Genomic DNA, 23,151 nt, shown 5'->3' with positions numbered 1-23,151 from the left:
TTTTGATGCCCTCATTGATTTCAATGGGTGACAAATGTTGACAAAAACGCAGGAAGAATGAACATGCTGCATTTTTTTTGTCACAAACTTTTGACAAAAAAAACGCTGACAAATAAACTGCAGTGTGCGCATGACAAATCTGACTTCTCATAGACTTTGCTGGGAAGTCAGATGTCAGAAAGTTCTGCTGACAAAACTGCAGCCAAAAAAGCAGCAAAAAAGCAGGAAAAAAAGCAGCGTGCGCATGTAGCCTTAGGGTACGGGATAATGATGCTGACACTTGGCTTTTACCCACAGCACCCAGGTTTCCCATGATCTAAAATCCCTCTATCAGCACCCTGCTTTCCCATGCTCTGTCATACATCTTTCCCTCAGCACCCAGCTTTCCCATATCACAGCATGGGAAAGCTGGGTGCTGAGAGATGTATAGCAGATCATGGGAAAGCTGGGTGCTGAGAGATGTATAGCAGAGCATGGGAAAGCTGAGTGCTGAGAGATGTATAGCAGAGCATGGGAAAGCTGGGTGCTGAGAGATGTATAGCAGAGCATGGGAAAGCTGGGTGCTGAGAGATGTATAGCAGAGCATGGGAAAGCTGGGTGCTGAGAGATGTATAGCAGATCATGGGAAAGCTGGGTGCTGAGAGATGTATAGCAGAGCATGGGAAAGCTGAGTGCTGAGAGATGTATAGCAGAGCATGGTAAAGCTGGGTGCTGAGAGATGTATAGCAGAGCATGGGAAAGCTGGGTGCTGAGAGATGTATAGCAGAGCATGGGAAAGCTGGGTGCTGAGAGATGTATAGCAGAGCATGGGAAAGCTACGTGCTGAGAGATGTATAGCAGAGCATGGGAAAGCTGGGTGCTGAGAGATGTATAGCAGAGCATGGGAAAGCTGGGTGCTGAGAGATGTATAGCAGAGCATGGGAAAGCTGGGTGCTGAGAGATGTATAGCAGAGCATGGGAAAGCTACGTGCTGAGAGATGTATAGCAGAGCATGGGAAAGCTGGGTGCTGAGAGATGTATAGCAGAGCATGGGAAAGCTGGGTGCTGAGAGATGTATAGCAGAGCATGGGAAAGCTGGGTGCTGAGAGATGTATAGCAGAGCATGGGAAAGCTGGGTGCTGAGAGATGTATAGCAGAGCATGGGAAAGCTGGGTGCTGAGAGATGTATAGCAGAGCATGGGAAAGCTAGGTGCTGAGAGATGTATAGCAGAGCATGGGAAAGCTGGGTGCTGAGAGATGTATAGCAGAGCATGGGAAAGCTGGGTGCTGAGAGATGTATAGCAGAGCATGGGAAAGCTGGGTGCTGAGAGATGTATAGCAGAGCATGGGAAAGCTGGGTGCTGAGAGATGTATAGCAGAGCATGGGAAAGCTGGGTGCTGAGAGATGTATAGCAGAGCATGGGAAAGCTGGGTGCTGAGAGATGTATAGCAGAGCATGGGAAAGCTGGGTGCTGAGAGATGTATAGCAGAGCATGGGAAAGCTGGGTGCTGAGAGATGTATAGCAGAGCATGGGAAAGCTGGGTGCTGAGAGATGTATAGCAGAGCATGGGAAAGCTGGGTGCTGAGAGATGTATAGCAGAGCATGGGAAAGAGCCCTTTTCCCTCAGCACAAAACATTCCCATCCCATACTTGTATCTTTTTCCTCCCTCATATATAGTTCTCGAAATACTATAATGGCCCCCACATAGCCTTCCATATAGTATAAAGGGTCCCACATAACCCTTTATATATTAGAATGCACCCCCATAGTCCTCCATGTATTATAATGCATTTCCCATAGTTCTCCATATTTTATACTGCACCACAGTCCCCCATGCTTTATAATGCACCCCCACAGACCATGTGTAAGGTAGCCTCCATAGTCCTCCATATATTATAATGTAGCCCCCATAGTCCTATATGTATTATAATGCAGCCCCATAGACCTCCATGTATAATGCGCTGCTATGTATAAGGTGTCCTTCATGTTTATTATGCACCCCCGGGCCTCCATGTATTATGCAGCCAGTCCTACCAGGGCCTCCATGTGTCATGCAGCCAGCCCCACCAGGTGTCATGCAGCCGCCCCACCAGGGCCTCCATGTGTAATGCAGCCAGCTTCCCCTGGGCCTATATGTGTCATGCAGCCAGCCCCCCCAGGGCCTCTATGCGTCATGCAGCCATCCCCCCCAGGGCCTCTATGCGTCATGCAGCCAGCCCCCCCCAGGGCCTCTATGTGTCATGCAGCCAGCCCCCCCAGGGTCTCCATGTGTCATGCAGCCAGCCCCCCCAGGGCCTCCATGTGTCATGCAGTCAGCCCCCCCAGGGCCTCCATGTGTCATGCAGTCAGCTTCCCCAGGACCTCCATGTGTCATGCAGCCGGCCCCCCCAGGGCCTCCATGTGTCATGCAGCCAGCCCCCCAGGGCCTCCATGTGTCATGCAGCCAGCCCCCCCCAGGTGTCATGCAGCCAGCCCCCTCAGGGCCTCCATGTATCATGCAGCCATCCCCCCGAGGGCCTCCATGTGTCATGCAGCCAGCCCCCCCCCAGGGCCTCCATGTGTCATGCAGCCAGCCCCCCCAGGGCCTCCATGTGTCATGCAGCCAGCCCCCCCAGGGCCTCCATGTGTCATGCAGCCAGCCCCCCCAGGGCCTCCATGTGTCATGCAGCCAGCCCTCCCAGGGCCTCCATGTGTCATGCAGCCAGCCCCCCCAGGGCCTCCATGTGTCATGCAGCCAGCCCCCCCAGGGCCTCCATGTGTCATGCAGCCAGCCCCCAGGACCTCCATGTGTCATGCAGCCAGCCCCCCCAGGGCCTCCATGTGTCATGCAGCCAGCCCCCCCAGGGCCTCCATGTGTCATGCAGCCAGCCCCCCCCAGGTGTCATGCAGCCAGCCCCCCCAGGGCCTCCATGTGTCATGCAGCCAGCCCCCCCAGGGCCTCCATGTGTCATGCAGCCAGCACCCCCAGGGCCTCCATGTGTCATGCAGCCAGCACCCCCAGGGCCTCCATGTGTCATGCAGCCAGCCCCCAGGGCTTCTATGTGTAATGCAGCCTGCCAGCCAGCCCCACCAGGGCCTCCATGTATCATGCAGGCAGCTTCCCCGGGCCTATATGTGTCATGCAGCCAGCAAAATAAAAAAACAAGTACCTCTCAGCTCCTTCTGACCCCTGCGACTGCGGTAGTTATGCCCCTGCCCCCATATGTCACACACCCTGCTCCCTATACAGCCTGCACCCCCATATCACACACACACACCCTGACCCACATATCTCACCCTGCCTGTACCCCAACTTACCCCTCTCAAACACTCTGCACCCTTCACATGCTTCTGTCACAGTCTGCAGCCCTCATATGCCCCTCACCCTGCAGCCCCCTCCCTCATGTCCCCTCTTTTCTCATTACCAGTCATCATGTGTTTGAAGTATCTTCTCCTGCTTTCTCCCCGGCATCCTGTGTCTCCTCCCACACAGTCACATGGGCGTGACATCATCGCAGGTCCTGGTAGGGATGGTTTCCGTCTGCCGTGCAGGAGCACATCTCCTCTGCAGCAGGTCAGGAACGCCTGGTGGCCTCTCCAGGTCAGGGGCCCCTCTGCCCCCTGCAGACACTGGGCCCCCCTGACTCACAGGCCGGCCCCCTAACGGTCGTGCAGTCGGCCACTACATAGTGGCACTACACATAGGGGCCCGGCAGCCGGCTCTGCAGAGCGGCTGCCGGGCCCCTATAACCCTGCGGGCCCGGTCGCAGTGGCGACCTCTGCGACCGCGATCGTTACGCCCCTGTCACCAACTATTAAAGAACATGAAGTCCTCCTTAAATAACTGCCTAAATTCATGTATTTTAGGTTAATAATGTTTTTTTTTTTTTTTGCATTTGAGTTTCATTAAAAATGTTGCATCATTTGGTATTTAATGGTCTTTGTTCCCTGTACAGAGCTGACTGCTGAGTGAGTGCACTGAGAATCCTTCAGTGAGCTCAATCTGACTCGACAAGTTTTCATCTGTCTTTTTTCTGAGCTTCTTTTAACTGATTTTTTATCACATCAAAGTTTAGTTCAACTTTAATGTTATCTGTGCTTATAAATGATAAAGAGACAAGGTTCACATTAGGAACCCGCTCTATGCAGGGAATTACATCTTTATACCCAAAAATGATCTTCAAGTAAGAAGATAAGATGGAAAAAGAAAGCAAAACAGTGATAAAAAAAGTAAAATAAAATAAAGTAGGAAAAAATAGAAAGAAAAGAGGAAGAAAAAGAAAAATAGAAAGTGGAATAAAAGGAAAAAGCAGATGAAGAAGGAAGGAGCAAAAAAAAGTAAGAAGGTAAGATGAAAAAAGAAAGCAAAACAGTGATAAAAAAGTAAATAAAATAAGGTAGGAAAAAATAGAAAGAAAAAAGAAGAGACAAAAGAAAAATAGAAAGTGGAATAAAAGGAAAAAGCAGATGGAGAAGGAAGGGGGAAAAAGTAAGACGATAAGATAAAAAAGAAGGCAACATAGTGATAGAAAAGTAAAATAAAGTGGGAAAAAAAATAGAAAGAAAAAAGAAAAATAGAAAGTGGAATAAAAGGAAAAAGCAGATGGAGAAGAAAGGGGGAAAAAGTAAGAAGATAAGATAAAAAAAGAAGGCAAAACAATGATAAAAACTAAAATAATATAAAGTAGGAAAAAAATAGAAAGAAAAAAGGAAGAAAAAAATGAAAAAGAGAAAGTGAAATAAAAGGAAAAATCAGATGAAGGAAGGGGAAAAAAGTAAGATGAGATGAAAAAAGAAGGCAAAACAATGATAAAAAGAGTAAAATAAAGTAGGAAAAAGTAGAAAGAAAAAAATTAAAATAAAAATAGAAAGTGGAAAAAAAGGAAAAAGCAGATGAAGGAAGGAGAAAAAAGTAAGAAGATAAGATGAAAAAAGAAGGCAAAGCAGTGATAAAAAAAGTAAAATAAAATAAAGAAATAGAAAGAAAAAAGAAGATAAAAAAACAAAAACTGAGAACGGAAAGGGAAAGAAAAAGAAGCAAGAAGAAAATTCCATGCAAACAATTAAAAACAATATAAAATAATGGGGAAAAAGCAAAGTTCAAAGACAAAGGAAAATCAAAAATAAGTCAAATAAGAAGAGAAAAAGAATAAACAGTCGCCCTGGAGTCCGGGCCAAGGAGCGGGACCTATACTCCCTTACCGGGCTCTGCTTCAGACTTTGCACCAGATTCTTGGCTTCTCCCACCAGGTTCCTATAAGACAATCATCAGTGTAAGTTTTATATTACCCGGAAGCCCCCGCATCATCTCACCCAATGATAGTAATATGATTAATAATACTTACTTAGTGGGTGAAACATTGAATACTGAGGAATGTAATTTTTGTCCGACAGCTATAAAAGAAGTATAAAGTGCAGATGATTTTTATCTTATGTATCTTATAGAATCATTATAGATCTTGCACCTAATGGCAAAGTATCTACTTTTATATTATCATTGTATAGGTGTCACACAAAGTTTTGCACAAACTCCGCCGACTGTCATGGCAGCATCGGGCTCTGTTCACATTGCAGATTCTGCCACTCCGCCCACTGGTTTCTCTGGTGTCTGGAATCTACACCGGAGACCCGGCATTGACCTGCTGTTTGCTGATTAATAGGCAGGCTAGCAAGAGTTAATCTCTGCTGCTCTGCTTGCTCCTTTGGTCACATGTTGTGGGGAGGCCTATCACATCGGCTCTCCTCCTATTTATGCTGGATGAATCCTTCCACCTATGCCAGCTATAGTTTGTCTATGCTGGTCTGTGTGGTGTTCCACACTTTTTGGTGAAAGTTGTACTTTTTGTTTGGTGCGGTTGTAGAGTTTACTCCTGTTGTTTTGTTGCTTCCTTCCTGCTCTTGTTTTCCTCCTGAATCTCTTATTGTCTTATTTTCTGTGTGTGCGTGCAATGTGACAGAGTTTTGGCTTTCCCTTGTATGTCTTTATCTGTGGGTTTCATCACACCCTCGAGGGAGGGGGAATCAAATCAGGACTAATCAGGAGCAGGACCAGGAAGGAAACTCAGGCCTCTCCACCATCAGGAGTATCCCTGAGGATAGGGATGGCGTAGAGTCCCCTAGCTTGAGGAACAGATTGTCCACTATCCCATAGTCACTCATCATGACAATAGGTTTCTATCAATGCTACAGAGATAATGAGCAAGTTACTCGAACTGTCACTAGCTGATGATCTGCTATAATCTGCAGTAATGTTCCTTCCTTCCTGCTCGGACCTTGTACCTGGCACATGCGCTGATCAATTTATAATATTGGGGCAGATATACCGTCTTCTCAGCCCTGATATTTGCCATTTTGGTGAGCATCTCTGGTGGTCCTCACACATCTGTTCATTATATAAATAGATGTAATGCATTATTTCCCCTGTGGGGGCGCTGTAGTGGGAGAGAATCCTTTCCATAAGGTATTACACAGATTATCAGCGATCGCTGGACGTTCCAGGATGGTTTATGCTCAGCTTAATTTTTGGAGACCCTTCCAACAAAATGTGGACGAGCCTCTATAAAGCTTATTCTGGGGATGAATCGGGATCCGTCACATTGTATAAACCCCACAATGAGCGAGAGGAATCCGACAACTGATATCATCGTATCTAGTCTCCATCTTATCACCTTATTGTGTAATAATAAGAGATAAGCTGCAAAGATAAGCGGCATCATATTCTGTGCAGCCTATTGCTGCCATATACAGAAGGACGAGCAACAATGTGGAAATAATGCAGATAAAGTTGTTTTAAGGTTCAACATTTTGATCTGATTAATTTTATAATTTATTTTTATGGGGTTTGAAGGTCAGTAACCTCCAAATTCCCTGCATAGGATTCCATGACAAAATGGTGTATGCCTGCAGCCAACACTAGGGGGAGCTCACTGCATACTGTGTTGTGTTACTATATAAACAACATGTAGAAAACTCAAGAGCTCCCCCTGGTGGTGACTGCACAGATTTAATATTTAATATTCCGGGTCCTCAACTTCCATAATGATAAAATAAAAAAGAATTCAGCACAGAATGTTGGACCTATCTATAATAAAGTAATAAAGCATGATCAGGCTGCCCTTTATTAAAGGGGTTGTACCAACATGTAAATTTATCACATGATAAGGGATAATTTACAGGTCTCTGAGCTTCTGACTACTGCCCCCCCACCCCCTCCACCCCCGAACTCAAGAATGAGGCTTTAAAATGCCCCATTAGAATGGAATGGTGGCTGCGCAGGGGCACCACTGCTCTATTCAGTGTGTAGGGGACCTGTGGAGATGGCCAAGTATAGAGATTGTAAATAGCACTGTGAGACCTGTGATGGTGGTATATGGGGGTTGTGTATAATTTTGTGTAGGTTCGTATTTTAGGTGTGCTGCTCTGTCCATTCTATGTATTATTTGTCCTGTCTGCAGGGTTATAACCCCCTGCAGTGCTTCTGTCCCTAAGTCTGGGGGAAGGGAGCCTGGAATCCACCCAAACTCTTTGTTTTCCTGGGAGATTATTCAGTCTGTCTGAGAACTTCAAAAGAGAAGCAGGAAGATTCATCCTCTGTAGGAGAAGCTGAGGCTCCCCAGAGAGACCTGGACATTTATTGCTTACTGGACTATATACGTGTTTCTGGACTATTTTACCCTCTCTATGGTGATTTTGCTTGGAATAAATGTTGTTTGGATTGTTCCATCTTCTCTCGCTCTGTTGATTGGGTGATATCAGAGAAGGCCACCGTGTCAAGACCCAACCCCAACTCAATTATAATGGAGCATTTAAAGGCTCAGTTACCTAAATATTTTGTCCCCACCTACCTAATAATTCTATGTTATATATTTGTGTTTATACACACGTTTATACACTCTGAACAGGAAGAGCTGCAGTATAAAGCATAGGGGAAAGATATAGCTGATAACTTGTTAAAATGTTCCAGGACAAGATCCTAATGACTTTATTGACTGATACAATCTAACCCATACACACACACACACAAGATCCTAATGACTGAACTATTGACTGATATAATCTAACACACACAAACAAGATCCTAATGACTGAATGGACTGATACAATCTAACACACACATACCCCAAAAAATGGCAAAGAAGTGACTTGCTAGTATGTGGAAAAGTTCCATAACGTTTTTCTGCATATATTGTATGAGCACTAGAGGAAAGCTCTGGGTGAGGTGACCCCCATGGACTCCGGTGGCTATGTCATGTATACACTACCCCCGCGGTATAATGAGTGGGGTCCGGTGGCTATGTCATGTATACACTATCCCCACGGTATAATGTGTGGGGTCCGGTGGCTATGTCATATATACACTATCCCCACGGTATAATGTGCGGGGTCCGATGGCTATGTCATGTATACACTACCCCTGCGGTATAATGTGCGGGGTCCGGTGGCTATGTCATGTATACACTACCCCCGCAGTATAATGTGTGGGGTCCGGTGGCTATGTCATGTATACACTACCCCCGCGGTATAATGAGTGGGGTCCGGTGGCTATGTCATGTATACACTATCCCCGCGGTATAATGTGCGGCGTCCAGTGGCTATGTCGTGTATACACTATCCCCTGCGGTATAATGTGCGGGGTCCGGTGGCTATGTCGTGTATACACTATCCCCTGCGGTATAATGAGTGGGGTCCGGTGGCTATGTCATGTATACACTATCCCCGCGGTATAATGTGCGGCGTCCAGTGGCTATGTCATGTATACACTACCCCCGCGGTATAATGTGCGGGGTCCGGTGGCTATGTCGTGTATACACTATCCCCTGCGGTATAATGTGCGGGGTCCGGTGGCTATGTCATGTATACACTACCCCTGCGGTATAATGTGCGGGGTCCGGTGGCTATGTCATGTGTACACTACCCCTGCGGTATAATGTGTGGGGTCCGGTGGCTATGTCATGTATACACTACCCCCGCGGTATAATGTGTGGGGTCCGATGGCTATGTCATGTATACACTACCCCTGCGGTATAATGTGCGGGGTCCGGTGGCTATGTCATGTATACACTACCCCCGCGGTATAATGTGCGGGGTCCGGTGGCTATGTCATGTATACACTATCCCCGCGGTATAATGTGCGGGGTCCGGTGGCTATGTCATGTATACACTACCCCCGCAGTATAATGTGTGGGGTCCGGTGGCTATGTCATATATACACTATCCCCACGGTATAATGTGCGGGGTCCGATGGCTATGTCATGTATACACTACCCCTGCGGTATAATGTGCGGGGTCCGGTGGCTATGTCATGTATACACTACCCCCGCAGTATAATGTGTGGGGTCCGGTGGCTATGTTATGTATACACTATTCCCGCGGTATAATGTGCGGGGTCCGGTGGCTATGTCATGTATACACTACCCCCGCGGTATAATGTGCGGGGTCCGGTGGCTATGTCATGTATACACTACCCCCGCGGTATAATGTGCGGGGTCCGGTGGCTATGTCATGTATACACTACCCCCGCGGTATAATGTGCGGGGTCCGGTGGCTATGTCATGTATACACTACCCCCGCGGTATAATGTGCGTGGTCCGGTGGCTATGTCATGTATACACTATCCCCGCGGTATAATGTGCGGGGTCTGGTGGCTATGTCATATATACACTATCCCCGCGGTATAATGTGCGGGGTCCGGTGGCTATGTCATCTATACACTACCCCCGCGGTATAATGTGTGGGGTCCGGTGGCTATGTCATGTATACACTATCCCTGCGGTATAATGTGCGGGGTCCGGTGGCTATGTCATGTATACACTACCCCCGCGGTATAATGTGCGGGGTCCGGTGGCTATGTCATGTATACACTACCCCCGCGGTATAATGTGCGGGGTCCGGTGGCTATGTCATGTATACACTACCCCCACGGTATAATGTGCGGGGTCCGGTGGCTATGTCATGTATACACTACCCCCGCGGTATAATGTGCGGGGTCCGGTGGCTATGTCATGTATACACTACCCCTGCGGTTTAATGTGCGGGGTCCGGTGGCTATGTCATGTATACACTACCCCCGCAGTATAATGTGTGGGGTCCGGTGGCTATGTCATGTATACACTACCCCCGCGGTATAATGTGCGGGGTCCGGTGGCTATGTCATGTATACACTACCCCCGCGGTATAATGTGCGGGGTCCGGTGGCTATGTCATGTATACACTACCCCCGCGGTATAATGTGTGGCGTCCGGTGGCGGCACTTACATAACTCGGTGGCCTGGCTTGCTCTCAGCAGAGTCTCTTCCAAGCTGCTAATAAAACAGTAATAAGGAAAGTGATGAGTTGGCTGCGCGCCCGCCGCTCATTATAACTAATATTCACAATGGCGTTATCTGATAACGGCCGAGATTTCGTGTTTTTTTTATGATCTGAACTCACCTTCGTACGAGATCCGCGCTGTGATCACCGCTATCAGATTTCTGTGGAGTTCAGATGAGATTATAATGTTATTATGGGGCGAGGGGAAAGTTTTTATAAAAGAGGAAACGCAGAAGATTTTTCTGAATGATTCATCCTCAAAAGTCGATTCTGTCTGAATAAAATCGTCCTGGATTAAAAACGCTTCACTATGCTCTAAAGACCCCAAAGCATAATAACTGGGGGGTGATAAAAAAAAACTACATCTAGTCCCCCCATCCTCTCCAGACCCCTTACGATGCTGCAGCTATCTGCTTCTCTGTGTGGGGGAGGGGGGGGAACGTGCCATGCCCCCAAAGTGACCGCCTGGACCTATGCACTGGTTATTAAATGGGTTATTCAGGACTAAGATATTGATGACCTATCTGTAGATACATCAGTCGGGGCCTGACACCTGTTGCCCCCACAAATCACCTGTTACTAGGTCACAAGACCACCAAAAATACACGGTGTCCAGAGCCGACACAGCTCAGCTCCATACACCGTATTGTGGCCATTCTTGGTACTGCAACTCCTATTGAAGTGACTGCGATCTGGGCTGCAGTACCGACAACGACCACTATACGGAGCTGTAGTGTTCCAGATCTGTACAAACAGCTGATCTCTGGGGGGCGACACAAGTGGGACCCCAACTTGTCCGATAATGATCCTAAATCTATTGTAGTCCTGTAAACCCCATTAGGCTTTGTGCACACTCAGTCTTTTGTTTTGCTGAGTTTTTGGAGCAGAAACTCCAAGTTCTTGAGGTGTTTTGAGATTTAGGGGAAGATTTGGAGAGTTTCCGCTCAGTTTATGTTCCAAAAAATCCAGGAAGAAGTCAGTGTGCACAGAGACTAAACGGGTTTTCACACGTTTCCAGGAAGAAGTCAGTGTGCACAGAGACTAAACGGGTTTTCAGACAACTCCAGGAAGAAGTCAGTGTGCACAGAGACTAAACGGGGTTTTCACACAACTCCAGGAAGAAGTCAGTGTGCACAGAGACTAAACGGGTTTTCACACGTTTCCAGGAAGAAGTCAGCGTGCACAGAGACTAAACGGGTTTTCAGACAACTCCAGGAAGAAGTCAGTGTGCACAGAGACTAAACGGGATTTCCCACAACTCCAGGAAGAAGTCAGTGTGCACAGAGACTAAACGGATTTTCAGACAACTCCAGGAAGAAGTCAGTGTGCACAGAGACTAAACAAGTTTTCCCACAACTCCAGGAAGAAGTCAGTGTGCACAGAGACTAAACGGGTTTTCACACAACTCCAGGAAGAAGTCAGTGTGCACAGAGACTAAACGGATTTTCAGACAACTCCAGGAAGAAGTCAGTGTGCACAGAGACTAAACGGGTTTTCAGACAACTCCAGAAAGAAGTCAGTGTGCACAGAGACTAAACGGGTATTCCCACAACTCCAGGAAGAAGTCAGTGTGCACAGAGACTAAACGGGTTTTCAGACAACTCCAGGAAGAAGTCAGTGTGCACAGAGACTAAACGGGTTTTCCCACAACTCCAGGAAGAAGTCAGTGTGCACAGAGACTAAACGGATTTTCAGACAACTCCAGGAAGAAGTCAGTGTGCACAGAGACTAAACGGGTTTTCACACAACTCCAGGAAGAAGTCAGTGTGCACAGAGACTAAATGGATTTTCAGACAACTGCAGGAAGAAGTCAGTGTGCACAGAGACTAAACGGGTTTTCACACAACTCCAGGAAGAAGTCAGTGTGCACAGAGACTAAACGGATTTTCAGACAACTCCAGGAAGAAGTCAGTGTGCACAGAGACTAAACGGATTTTCAGACAACTCCAGGAAGAAGTCAGTGTGCACAGAGACTGAATGGGTTTTCACACAACTCCAGGAAGAAGTCAGTGTGCACAGAGACTAAACAGGTTTTCACACAATTCCAGGAAGAAGTCAGTGTGCACAGAGACTAAACGGGTTTTCAGACAACTCCAGGAAGAAGTCAGTGTGCACAGAGACTGAATGGGTTTTCCCATAACTCCAGGAAGAAGTCAGTGTGCACAGAGACTAAATGGGTTTTCACACAACTCCAGGAAGAAGTCAGTGTGCACAGAGACTAAACAGGTTTTCACACAACTCCAGAAAGAAGTCAGTGTGCACAGAGACTAAACGGGTTTTCACACAACTCCAGGAAGAAGTCAGTGTGCACAGAGACTAAACGGGTTTTCACACGTTTCCAGGAAGAAGTCAGTGTGCACAGAGACTAAACGGGTTTTCAGACAACTCCAGGAAGAAGTCAGTGTGCACAGAGACTAAACGGGTTTTCCCACAACTCCAGGAAGAAGTCAGTGTGCACAGAGACTAAACGGGGTTTTCACACAACTCCAGGAAGAAGTCAGTGTGCACAGAGACTAAACGAGTTTTCACACAACTCCAGAAAGAAGTCAGTGTGCACAGAGACTAAACGGGTTTTCAGACAACTCCAGGAAGAAGTCAGTGTGCACAGAGACTAAACGGGTTTTCAGACAACTCCAGGAAGAAGTCAGTGTGCACAGAGACTAAACGGGATTTCCCACAACTCCAGGAAGAAGTCAGTGTGCACAGAGACTAAACGGATTTTCAGACAACTCCAGGAAGAAGTCAGTGTGCACAGAGACTAAACAAGTTTTCCCACAACTCCAGGAAGAAGTCAGTGTGCACAGAGACTAAACGGGTTTTCACACAACTCCAGGAAGAAGTCAGTGTGCACAGAGACTAAACGGATTTTCAGACAACTCCAGGAAGAAGTCAGTGTGCACAGAGACTAAACGGGTTTTCAGACAACTCCAGAAAGAAGTCAGTGTGCACAGAGACTAAACGGGTTTTCCCACAACTCCAGGAAGAAGTCAGTGTGCACAGAGACTAAACGGGTTTTCAGACAACTCCAGGAAGAAGTCAGTGTGCACAGAGACTAAACGGGTTTTCCCACAACTCCAGGAAGAAGTCAGTGTGCACAGAGACTAAACGGATTTTCAGACAACTCCAGGAAGAAGTCAGTGTGCACAGAGACTAAACGGGTTTTCACACAACTCCAGGAAGAAGTCAGTGTGCACAGAGACTAAATGGATTTTCAGACAACTGCAGGAAGAAGTCAGTGTGCACAGAGACTAAACGGGTTTTCACACAACTCCAGGAAGAAGTCAGTGTGCACAGAGACTAAACGGATTTTCAGACAACTCCAGGAAGAAGTCAGTGTGCACAGAGACTAAACGGATTTTCAGACAACTCCAGGAAGAAGTCAGTGTGCACAGAGACTGAATGGGTTTTCACACAACTCCAGGAAGAAGTCAGTGTGCACAGAGACTAAACAGGTTTTCACACAATTCCAGGAAGAAGTCAGTGTGCACAGAGACTAAACGGGTTTTCAGACAACTCCAGGAAGAAGTCAGTGTGCACAGAGACTGAATGGGTTTTCCCATAACTCCAGGAAGAAGTCAGTGTGCACAGAGACTAAATGGGTTTTCACACAACTCCAGGAAGAAGTCAGTGTGCACAGAGACTAAACAGGTTTTCACACAACTCCAGAAAGAAGTCAGTGTGCACAGAGACTAAACGGGTTTTCACACAACTCCAGGAAGAAGTCAGTGTGCACAGAGACTAAACGGGTTTTCACACGTTTCCAGGAAGAAGTCAGTGTGCACAGAGACTAAACGGGTTTTCAGACAACTCCAGGAAGAAGTCAGTGTGCACAGAGACTAAACGGGTTTTCCCACAACTCCAGGAAGAAGTCAGTGTGCACAGAGACTAAACGGGGTTTTCACACAACTCCAGGAAGAAGTCAGTGTGCACAGAGACTAAACGAGTTTTCACACAACTCCAGAAAGAAGTCAGTGTGCACAGAGACTAAACGGGTTTTCAGACAACTCCAGGAAGAAGTCAGTGTGCACAGAGACTAAACGGGTTTTCAGACAACTCCAGGAAGAAGTCAGTGTGCACAGAGACTAAACGGGATTTCCCACAACTCCAGGAAGAAGTCAGTGTGCACAGAGACTAAACGGATTTTCAGACAACTCCAGGAAGAAGTCAGTGTGCACAGAGACTAAACAAGTTTTCCCACAACTCCAGGAAGAAGTCAGTGTGCACAGAGACTAAACGGGTTTTCACACAACTCCAGGAAGAAGTCAGTGTGCACAGAGACTAAACGGATTTTCAGACAACTCCAGGAAGAAGTCAGTGTGCACAGAGACTAAACGGGTTTTCAGACAACTCCAGAAAGAAGTCAGTGTGCACAGAGACTAAACGGGTTTTCCCACAACTCCAGGAAGAAGTCAGTGTGCACAGAGACTAAATGGGTTTTCACACAACTCCAGGAAGAAGTCAGTGTGCACAGAGACTAAACGGGTTTTCCCACAACTCCAGGAAGAAATCAGTGTGCACAGAGACTAAACGGATTTTCAGACAACTCCAGGAAGAAGTCAGTGTGCACAGAGACTAAACGGGTTTTCCCACAACTCCAGGAAGAAGTCAGTGTGCACAGAGACTAAATGAATTTTCAGACAACTCCAGGAAGAAGTCAGTGTGCACAGAGACTAAACGGGTTTTCACACAACTCCAGGAAGAAGTCAGTGTGCACAGAGACTAAACGGATTTTCAGACAACTCCAGGAAGAAGTCAGTGTGCACAGAGACTGAATGGGTTTTCACACAACTCCAGGAAGAAGTCAGTGTGCACAGAGACTAAACAGGTTTTCACACAATTCCAGGAAGAAGTCAGTGTGCACAGAGACTAAACGGGGTTTTCACACAACTCCAGGAAGAAGTCAGTGTGCACAGAGACTGAATGGGTTTTCCCATAACTCCAGGAAGAAGTCAGTGTGCACAGAGACTAAATGGGTTTTCACACAACTCCAGGAAGAAGTCAGTGTGCACAGAGACTAAACAGGTTTTCACACAACTCCAGAAAGAAGTCAGTGTGCACAGAGACTAAACGGGTTTTCACACAACTCCAGGAAGAAGTCAGTGTGCACAGAGACTAAACGGGTTTTCACACAATTCCAGGAAGAAGTCAGTGTGCACAGAGACTAAACAGGTTTTCACACAATTCCAGGAAGACGTTCGTGTGCACAGAGACTAAACGGATTTTCAGACAACTCCAGGAAGAAATCAGTGTGCACAGAGACTAAACGGGTTTTCACACAATTCCAGGAAGAAGTCAGTGTGCACAGAGACTAAACAGGTTTTCACACAACTCCAGGAAGAAATCAGTGTGCACAGAGACTAAACGGGTTTTCACACAACTCCAGGAAGAAGTCAGTGTGCACAGAGACTAAACGGGTTTTCAGACAACTCCAGGAAGAAGTCAGTGTGCACAGAGACTGAATGGGTTTTCCCATAACTCCAGGAAGAAGTCAGTGTGCACAGAGACTAAATGGGTTTTCACACAACTCCAGGAAGAAGTCAGTGTGCACAGAGACTAAACAGGTTTTCACACAACTCCAGAAAGAAGTCAGTGTGCACAGAGACTAAACGGGTTTTCACACAACTCCAGGAAGAAGTCAGTGTGCACAGAGACTAAACGGGTTTTCACACGTTTCCAGGAAGAAGTCAGTGTGCACAGAGACTAAACGGGTTTTCAGACAACTCCAGGAAGACGTCAGTGTGCACAGAGACTAAACGGGTTTTCCCACAACTCCAGGAAGAAGTCAGTGTGCACAGAGACTAAACGGGGTTTTCACACAACTCCAGGAAGAAGTCAGTGTGCACAGAGACTAAACGAGTTTTCACACAACTCCAGAAAGAAGTCAGTGTGCACAGAGACTAAACGGGTTTTCAGACAACTCAAGGAAGAAGTCAGTGTGCACAGAGACTAAACGGGTTTTCAGACAACTCCAGGAAGAAGTCAGTGTGCACAGAGACTAAACGGGATTTCCCACAACTCCAGGAAGAAGTCAGTGTGCACAGAGACTAAACGGATTTTCAGACAACTCCAGGAAGAAGTCAGTGTGCACAGAGACTAAACAAGTTTTCCCACAACTCCAGGAAGAAGTCAGTGTGCACAGAGACTAAACGGGTTTTCACACAACTCCAGGAAGAAGTCAGTGTGCACAGAGACTAAACGGATTTTCAGACAACTCCAGGAAGAAGTCAGTGTGCACAGAGACTAAACGGGTTTTCAGACAACTCCAGAAAGAAGTCAGTGTGCACAGAGACTAAACGGGTTTTCCCACAACTCCAGGAAGAAGTCAGTGTGCACAGAGACTAAATGGGTTTTCACACAACTCCAGGAAGAAGTCAGTGTGCACAGAGACTAAACGGGTTTTCCCACAACTCCAGGAAGAAGTCAGTGTGCACAGAGACTAAACGGATTTTCAGACAACTCCAGGAAGAAGTCAGTGTGCACAGAGACTAAACGGGTTTTCACACAACTCCAGGAAGAAGTCAGTGTGCACAGAGACTAAACGGATTTTCAGACAACTCCAGGAAGAAGTCAGTGTGCACAGAGACTGAATGGGTTTTCACACAACTCCAGGAAGAAGTCAGTGTGCACAGAGACTAAACAGGTTTTCACACAATTCCAGGAAGAAGTCAGTGTGCACAGAGACTAAACGGGGTTTTCACACAACTCCAGGAAGAAGTCAGTGTGCACAGAGACTGAATGGGTTTTCCCATAACTCCAGGAAGAAGTCAGTGTGCACAGAGACTAAATGGGTTTTCACACAACTCCAGGAAGAAGTCAGTGTGCACAGAGACTAAACAGGTTTTCACACAACTCCAGAAAGAAGTCAGTGTGCACAGAGACTAAACGGGTTTTCACACAACTCCAGGAAGAAGTCAGTGTGCACAGAGACTAAACGGGTTTTCACACAATTCCAGGAAGAAGTCAGTGTGCACAGAGACTAAACAGGTTTTCACACAATTCCAGGAAGACGTTCGTGTGCACAGAGACTAAACGGATTTTCAGACAACTCCAGGAAGAAATCAGTGTGCACAGAGACTAAACGGGTTTTCACACAATTCCAGGAAGAAGTCAGTGTGCACAGAGACTAAACAGGTTTTCACACAACTCCAGGAAGAAATCAGTGTGCACAGAGACTAAACGGGTTTTCACACAACTCCAGGAAGAAGTCAGTGTGCACAGAGACTAAACAGGTTTTCACACAACTCCAGGAAGAAGTCAGTGTGCACAGAGACTAAACGGGTTTTCAGACAACTCCAGGAAGAAGTCAGTGTGCACAGAGACTAAACGGGTTTTCACACAACTCCAGGAAGAAGTCAGTGTGCACAGAGACTAAACGGGTTTTCAGACAACTCCAGGAAGAAGTCAGTGTGCACAGAGACTAAACGGGTTTTCACACAACTCCAGGAAGAAGTCAGTGTGCACAGAGACTAAACGGATTTTCACACAACTCCAGGAAGAAGTCAGTGTGCACAGAGACTAAACAGGTTTTCACACAACTCCAGGAAGAAATCAGTGTGCACAGAGACTAAACGGGTTTTCACACAATTCCAGGAAGAAGTCAGTGTGCACAGAGACTAAACAGGTTTTCACACAACTCCAGGAAGAAATCAGTGTGCACAGAGACTAAACGGGTTTTCACACAATTCCAGGAAGAAGTCAGTGTGCACAGAGACTAAACAGGTTTTCACACAATTCCAGGAAGAAGTCAGTGTGCACAGAGACTAAACAGGTTTTCACACAACTCCAGGAAGAAGTCAGTGTGCACAGAGACTAAACGGGTTTTCAGACAACTCCAGGAAGAAGTCAGTGTGCACAGAGACTAAACGGGTTTTCACACAACTCCAGGAAGAAGTCAGTGTGCACAGAGACTAAACGGATTTTCAGACAACTCCAGGAAGAAGTCAGTGTGCACAGAGACTAAATGGGTTTTCACACCAACAATATTTATGGTATACACATATGACTAAGGTGTTTTGCAAAAAATCAGAAGTGTGGTCCTGGGATGAGAAATCAGATGTAGGCTATGTGCACTCAGACTTTTTCCAGGAGTTTTTGGAGCAGAAACTCTCCAAATTCAAATCTCAAAACCACAAAAACTTGAGGTTTTGCTCAGTTCTGGTTCCGAAAACTCTGTAAAAAGTCTCCCTGTGCACAAAGCCCAAGGAGGGAAGTAGTGTAGAAGACCAAATATTCTACTTTACAGTCTATGCCAGATATGGAAACATCTGGAGAGATCCAACACACGTTCAGACAACTCTCCGGACCCCACTCATCTGGTTCAGTTCTGTTTATGAGATTTGTGGGGTTCCGGCAGTGAAAACCCACTGATTAATGGTGGGAAGACCTCCATAAGGGATGGACAATAAAGCAGAGTAATAGGAAAAGCATTGAGCATCAACGATGGAAAACTTTGACCAAATCAAGCCAAAGCGAAGACGATGTAAGGTGCCCCATATATCGCCATTTTTTTACCTTTTATTTTTGTACAATTTATATTTGTTACTTACAACTTTTAGTCTCCGAAGTGAAGAAAACACTTTAATGTCTGAAGGCATCAGCGAATGAGCTGGAAAACACAAGAGGAGCATTCAGACGGGCGGACGAGGAGCGGAGGTTGTGACGTGGCATAAATTCTCCACTAACTTATTGTCATTGATTTAAAAATACTCACAATTAACCTTATAGCCAGAATTATCCACTTGTCTATGGCCAAATTCATTTTGGGGGCCACAGGGTAATTATTCAAGGTAATATTGTGCCACTCACATTAGATAACATGCTCATTACTGCTCTTAGATCATTGGCTGCACATGCTCATTACCGCTCTTAATAGATCAGTGGCCGCACATGCTCATTACTGCTCTTAATAGATCATTGGCCGCACATGATCATTACTGCTCTTAATAGATCATTGGCCGCACATGCTCATTACTGCTCTTAATAGATCAGTGGCCGCACATGCTCATTACCGATCTTAATAGATCATTGGCCGCACATGATCATTACCGCTCTTAATAAATCATTGGCCGCACATGATGATTACCGCTCTTAATAGATCATTGGCTGCACATGTTCATTACCGCTCTTAATAGATCATTGGCTGCACATGTTCATTACCGCTCTTAATAGATCAGTGGCTGCACATGCGCATTACCGATCTTAATAGATCATTGGCCGCACATGCTCATTACCGATCTTAATAGATCATTGGCCGCACATGCTCATTACCGCTCTTAAGAGATCAGTGGCTGCACATGCTCATTACTGCTCTTAAGAGATCAGTGGCCGCACATGCTCATTACTGCTCTTAATAGATCAGTGGCTGCACATGCTCATTACTGCTCTTAAGAGATCAGTGGCCGCACATGATCATTACCGCTCTTAATAGATCATTGGCTGCACATGTTCATTACCGCTCTTAATAGATCATTGGCCGCACATGCTCATTACCGATCTTAATAGATCAGTGGCCGCACATGCTCATTACCGCTCTTAATAGATCATTGGCCGCACATGCTCATTACCAATCTTAATAGATCATTGGCCGCACATGCTCATTACCGCTCTTAATAGATCATTGGCTGCACATGTTCATTACCGCTCTTAATAGATCAGTGGCTGCACATGCTCATTTCTGCTCTTAATAGATCACTGGCCGCACATGCTCATTACTGCTCTTAATAGATCAGTGGCCGCACATGCTCATTACTGCTCTTAAGAGATCAGTGGCTGCACATGCTCATTATTGCTCTTAATAGATCAGTGGCCGCACATGCTCATTTCTGCTCTTAAGAGATCAGTGGCTGCACATGTTCATTATTGCTCTTAATAGATCAGTGGCCGCACATGCTCATTTCTGCTCTTAAGAGATCAGTGGCTGCACATGCTCATTATTGCTCTTAATAGATCAGTGGCTGCACATGCTCATTACTGCTCTTAATAGATCAGTGGCCGCACATGCTCATTACTGCTCTTAATAGATCAGTGGCCGCACATGCTCATTACTGCTCTTAATAGATCAGTGGCCGCACATGCTCATTACTGCTCTTAATAGATCAGTGGCCGCACATGCTCATTACTGCTCTTAATAGATCAGTGGCCGCACATGCTCATTACTGCTCTTAATAGATCAGTGGCCGCACATGCTCATTACTGTTCTTAAGAGATCAGTGGCTGCACATGCTCATTACTGCTCTTAATAGATTAGTGGCTGCACATGCTCATTACTGCTCTTATTAGATCAGTGGCTGCACATGCTTATTACTGCTCTTATTAGATCAGTGGCTGCATATGCTCATTGCGCTCTTAATAGATCAGTGGCCGCACATGCTGATCAGTGGCCGCACATGTTCATTACCACTCTTATTAGATCAGTGGCTGCACATGCTCATTACTGCTCCTATTAGATCAGTGGCCGCATATGCTCATTGCGCTCTTAATAGATCACTGGCCGCACATGCTCATTACTGCTCTTATTAGATCAGTGGCCGCATATGCTCATTGCGCTCTTAATAGATTAGTGGCTGCACATGCTCATTACCACTCTTAATAGATCACTGGCCGCACATGCTCATTACCACTCTTAATAGATCACTGGCCGCACATGCTCATAACCGCTCTTAATAGATCAGTGGCCGCACATGCTCATTACTGCTCTTATTAGATCAGTGGCCGCATATGCTCATTGCGCTCTTAATAGATTAGTGGCTGCACATGCTCATAACCGCTCTTAATAGATCAGTGGCCGCACATGCTCATTACCGCTCTTATTAGATCAGTGGCCGCATATGCTCATTGCGCTCTTAATAGATCAGTGGCCGCACATGCTCATTACCACTCTTAATAGATCACTGGCCGCACATGCTCATTACCACTCTTAATAGATCACTGGCCGCACATGCTCATAACCGCTCTTAATAGATCAGTGGCCGCACATGCTCATTACCGCTCTTAATAAATCAGCGGACGCAAAGGCTCATTACCACTCTTATTAGATTAGTGGCCGCACATGCTCAGTATGTCTCTATTCACACAAAGCAAATGGAATTCTTGTGATTGGTGGTGGTCCCAGCAGCCAGACCCCCGGCAATCACATATTTATCATCTATTCATACCTAGGGGACATAAGTTGTTTATAGGAAAACACCTTTTTTGAGCTGTCCCCAGCCACTGATTCTGGTCAGAGCTCACGGACTCCCACCGATGATAACTTACGACATGTCCATGTGATATATGAGAAGTGTAAACTTTATTTTCTTGTTATCTGAAATTAAGATTTTCGCTACTTATAATACACAATTTACGGCTTCGGAGCTGCGCTCACCTGATGTGGTTTCCGGGGCAGATTTCCCGTTTGCATTAATATTACATGGTAACAGGTATCTCTGTGGATGATAAAAGGAGTTTAATGACCCTGAAGCAATATCAGCCTATATCAGCCCCAGAGCCTAGTACAGAGCGCCCGGCAGCACTAATCAATATACAGGGAAACCTGTCACCAGGTTAATGCTGCCGGATGTGAAGAGCCGATTCCAGCACCGGGGTCACCTATAGTGAATGAGTGGAGTTCTCCCTATTATGTGCGCACACCGCAGAGTCCTCCATATTCATGAGCTACTGGGTAACCCCGCCCACCTGCCCAATAATAGGGAGAAAGCAGCCACTCATAGGCCAGAGGGCGGAGTTACCACACAGCTCATGAATATCCAGGACTCTACAGAGCGTGCAGAGGGTGCAGAGGAGTCCAGCGCTGCTGCTGCCGCTAATGGTGACTACTGCAAAAAATAAGAACGTGACCCCCGCGTCTGGAATCAGTGATCACACAGGAGAGGATTAGATACACAGCTCAGCCGAAAGTATCACATAGAATAGGATTAGATACACAGCTCAGCAGCCAGTATCACACAGGATAGGATTAAATACACAGTTCAGCAGACAGTATCACACAGGAGAGGATTAGATATACGGCTCAGCAGACAGTATCACACAGGAGAGGATTAGATACACAGCTCAGCAGACAGTATCACACAGGAGAGGATTAGATACACAGCTCAGCAGACAGTATCACACAGGAGAGGATTAGATACACAGCTCAGCAGACAGTATCACACAGGAGAGGATTAGACACACAGCTCAGCAGACAGTATCACACAGGAGAAGATTAGATACACAGCTCAGCAGACAGTATCACACAGGAGATGATTAGGTACACAGTTCTGCAGACAGTATCACACAGGAGAGGATTAGATACACAGCTCAGCAGACAGTATCACACAGGAGAGGATTAGATACACAGCTCAGCAGACAGTATCACACAGGAGAGGATTAGATACACAGCTCAGCAGACAGTATCACACAGGAGAGGATTAGACACACAGCTCAGCAGACAGTATCACACAGGAGAGGATTAGATACACAGCTCAGCAGACAGTATCACACAGGATAGGATTAGACACACAGCTCAGCAGACAGTATCACACAGGATAGGATTAGATACACAGCTCAGCAGACAGTATCACACAGGATAGGATTAGATACACAGCTCAGCAGACAGTATCACACAGGAGAGGATTAGATACACAGCTCAGCAGACAGTATCACACAGGATAGGATTAGATACACAGCTCAGCAGACAGTATCACACAGGAGAGGATTAGACACACAGCTTTCCATCTTTCTTACTGGAGTTCCCGTTCCTTTGGGTACGTTCTTCTCGTTCCCCATTGGGTTTCCTAAAATAAAGTACAAGAATTAGCTCAGTGAATTCGGTCCCTCCAGCGTTAGTTACCCGAGGCCGGTGATACTGGCTGTATACACAGTATATACTCTCTGTATACTGGATGG

At 46.3% G+C, this 23,151-nt stretch overlaps 1 protein-coding gene across 4 annotated transcripts in view; it reads right to left on the bottom strand.

Annotated features, from left to right (window-relative positions):
* The window catches only part of PLB1 (phospholipase B1), a 170,954-nt gene that overhangs the window by 133,454 nt on the left and 14,349 nt on the right, over positions 1-23,151 (bottom strand). For 3 of the 4 annotated variants that reach the window (XM_075339033.1, XM_075339035.1, XM_075339036.1), the window contains exons 2-8: positions 22,990-23,039; positions 21,632-21,692; positions 18,816-18,874; positions 10,390-10,430; positions 10,216-10,262; positions 5,307-5,355; positions 5,164-5,215 (exon numbers count right to left, since the gene is read on the bottom strand). In XM_075339033.1, coding sequence (XP_075195148.1) covers positions 5,164-5,215; positions 5,307-5,355; positions 10,216-10,262; positions 10,390-10,430; positions 18,816-18,874; positions 21,632-21,692; positions 22,990-23,039 — 359 coding nt within the window. The remainder of the gene's footprint in view (positions 1-5,163; positions 5,216-5,306; positions 5,356-10,215; positions 10,263-10,389; positions 10,431-18,815; positions 18,875-21,631; positions 21,693-22,989; positions 23,040-23,151) is intronic. The other variant, XM_075339034.1, reaches the window with a different exon arrangement.

This window comes from Anomaloglossus baeobatrachus, chromosome 3, assembly GCF_048569485.1.
Source record: "Anomaloglossus baeobatrachus isolate aAnoBae1 chromosome 3, aAnoBae1.hap1, whole genome shotgun sequence".
NCBI classification, from domain to species: domain Eukaryota; kingdom Metazoa; phylum Chordata; class Amphibia; order Anura; family Aromobatidae; genus Anomaloglossus; species Anomaloglossus baeobatrachus.
Note: the sequence above shows the minus strand (reverse complement) of the source record. Positions and strands in the feature narration are given on the sequence as shown.